The sequence below is a fragment of the Pteropus alecto genome, unplaced genomic scaffold (genome assembly GCF_000325575.1).
Source record: "Pteropus alecto unplaced genomic scaffold, ASM32557v1 scaffold20, whole genome shotgun sequence".
NCBI classification, from domain to species: Eukaryota; Metazoa; Chordata; class Mammalia; order Chiroptera; family Pteropodidae; genus Pteropus; species Pteropus alecto.
Window position 1 is genome coordinate 48,143,387 of NW_006436298.1, and position 3,213 is coordinate 48,146,599.

The 3,213-nt window shown below is 33.1% G+C and overlaps 1 protein-coding gene across 1 annotated transcript in view; it reads left to right on the forward strand.

Annotated features, from left to right (window-relative positions):
* PRRC1 (proline rich coiled-coil 1) overlaps positions 1-3,213 on the forward strand; it is a 36,483-nt gene that overhangs the window by 5,120 nt on the left and 28,150 nt on the right. The window contains exons 3-4 of the mRNA XM_006913340.3: positions 252-641; positions 2,328-2,488. Of these exons, the coding sequence (XP_006913402.1) occupies positions 252-641; positions 2,328-2,488 (551 nt within the window). The remainder of the gene's footprint in view (positions 1-251; positions 642-2,327; positions 2,489-3,213) is intronic.

A 3,213-nucleotide genomic window follows, 5' to 3' on the forward strand; every position in this document is an offset into this window, starting at 1 on the left:
ACAGACAAATAACAGATCTTATGAACAGTACCATAATTTTAGATAGCTGCTCCTTTTACTTATGGGAGTTAAAAGTCATTTGCGTTGAATCGTGTTTGTTGTATATTCTAAATTACACATTTAAAAAATAATTCTTGGGATATGATCTGTTATATTTAATAGTTTTGCAGGAAGAAAGTAAAGCGATACTTTGAAAACTAAGTGAAAAGCATTTCTAATTTAGTGGTTTTTTTCTCCCCATTTTTTTCTAGCTGCAACCAGTTCCTTTTCTTCTCCAAATGTATCTTCTATGCAATCCTTGCCACCACACGCATACTCTACCCCTCAGCAATCTCTTCCTCCTGTGAGGCCTTCTGCATCGTTGCCTTTTGTGCCTCCTTCACCAGTTTCTTCTGCTCCACCCCTTCTTACTTCTGTACCACCTCCTGTTTCTCCACCAACTGTTGCTACCTTCAGTAATCCTCCTTTACCTCACTTCCCAACTTCAACTTCTGCCCCAAGTACTGTTCTATCTGCACCCTCTTCCGGTCCTCCTACATCTGGATTTTCTGTTGGTTCAGCTTACGACATTACAAGGGGACATGCAGGAAGAGCTCCCCAGACACCTCTGATGCCATCATTTTCTGCACCTCCAGTAACAGGTAATTCTCTCTTACTGATACTTTGAAATAAATGGCTATAGGTAATGTTTTATTTTTTTAATGACAGCTTTATTGAGATATAATTTACATACCATGTAATTCTCCCATTTAAAGTGTACAGTTCAGTACTTGTTAATGTATTTACAGAGTTGTGTAACCATCACCACAATCGATTTTAGAACCTTTTAATTGCTCCAGAAAGAAACCCCGTAGCTATTAGCAGTCACTTCTTTCTTCCTCCCAAATCCTCACAGATCTAAGCAACCACTAATCTACTTTCTGTCTCTGTGAATTTGCCTATTTTGGACGTTTCATATAAATGGAATCTTACAAAAATGCGGTCTTTTGTAACTGGTTTCTTTTACTTAACGTAATATTTTCAAGGTTCATCCTTGTAGGATGTGTCAGTACTTCTTTACTTTTTATGGCTGAATAATATTCCATTGTATGGATTGACCACATATTGTTTATTCAGTTCATCAATTGATGAACTTTTGGGTTTTCACTTGTTGGGTATTATGAATACTGCTTTTATGAACATTTGTGTACAGGTTTTAATATAGACGTATTTTCATTTGTCTTGGGTATGTATGTAGACAGAGAATTGCTGACTTCTGAAAAATCGCCAGACTACTTTGCAAAGCAGCTCTCCCACCAGCAGTGTATGAGGGTTCCAGTTTCTCTGCATTCATGTTTTAAATGCATTTCTTTGGTTTCCTGTTTCTTCTTTTTGTTTTTCCTATTTAAGATATTAAAATAAAGCTGCTGTGACAGTATATGATTTTTATATGTTGTAAAACTTAGTAGTATGTGATTAGCATATAGAGTGTCAGACAAAATTCCAAAATTTTGTCCTGACATTTTGTGCACTTATAGAGAAACTTCAAGGCGAAGTGTGAGAGTTTTTTAAAGCTTTATTTAAAAAATTATCAGGACCGAATGATCCAGGGAGTAGTTTTATTTAGCCGGGTAAAAATTCACAACCAAATAAAAGCTCATATGTGCCATAAGTTGGTGGTATTGGGCCATTTCCTTTTCGAGGTCAGCTATACCTACTATTTTGACTTCCCTGGAATGGTTATTGGAAACCAGTATCAAAACTTCATCCATGTCATCTTCTGCCTGTTGTTTCTCATTTTAGGGAAGGAAGCAACTTTGTGATTTTTATTATCCAACTTTGTGAATCTACTTTTATAAATAAAATTTTTTGTAGAGTAATAAATATTATACCCATGTTAGTGTATATGTGAATTTCCTTTTTTGAGTTAAAATAGGGCATACAGAGTATGTGTACTAATTGTTACATGTTTTATCTGATGGGCTTGGTTTCTCACATCAATTATTTTTATGTGTAAAAGAAAATAGAACTATAGCTGTCCACATCTAAGTGCTAAATAGAGCAAATATGAAGTACTTTTTAATACATGTACTTTTTGTCCATTTTTAGGACAGGTGGTGTAAGCCTATGAAAATGAAAGAAATTTCTTTTTTGGAATTTTGTTTAACTTGCATTTTATAAAGCTTTAGGTGAATTTTTGTGTCCATAACTCAATCTTGAAATGCCTGAGTATGTAGTTACATTATTTAAGCCGTTTTGAAGTACTCATTTCATCTATTATATCTTCTTTTTTCTAGGAATTTATGTAATAAATTATGCATTTTAAACATTTTTTTACCTTTGACTAGGTATTTTGCCAACTCCCATTACTCAGCAAGCCAGTTTGACATCTCTGGCCCAGGGAACTGAAACCACATCGGCCATTACTTTTCCAGAGGAACAAGAAGATCCTAGAATTGGTAGAGGTCAGGATGAAGCATCTGCTGGTGGACTCTGGGGTTTTATTAAGGTAAGCAGTATTTACTTTGAAACCACGCTTAGTTTTTAAATTATGTAACTAATAGATGTTCATTAGAGAGAATTTTGAAAATGCAAAATGGTATAAGGAAAAAATATCTTTATTAATCTTATTGCCAGTTTTCCACAGTTCCTCTTATGTGTTTTGTATGTGCATATCTGTGTAGATGTACTTCTTTTTTAATAAATGAAATTGGAGTAGTGACATGTGGACAGACACTATTTTGTGGTTTTTTTTGTTTGTCTTTGCCTATCATATATCAGGAACATCTTTCTAGTCACAAAATATTTTTCTTTCTGGCTGCTTTGCCTTGCATGTCATTGCATTTATTTCCCATGTTTTATTTTACAAATGTGTTTTGACATTTTCTAATTGTAATTCTTATCAATAAAACTGTGATGAGCACTCTTATATACAAATCTTTATGTTCATCTCTGTTTTATCAGGATTATTTCTTGATGAATGTCAGTGGGAACATTTTAAAAATTACTAATACATATTGCTCTCCAGGAAGGCAATATGTCACGGCATTTTTTACTTGCTAGTACTGATTATTAACTTGAAATACAACATTTTCTAATTTTATAGGCAAAAAAAAAAAAAAATACCTTGTTTTAATTTGCACTTCTTTGTTACTGAATTTGAACATTTTTTTATGTGATTTTTTTTTTTTTTTTTTTTTTTTTTTTTTTTCTTTTTTTTTTTTTTTTTTTTTG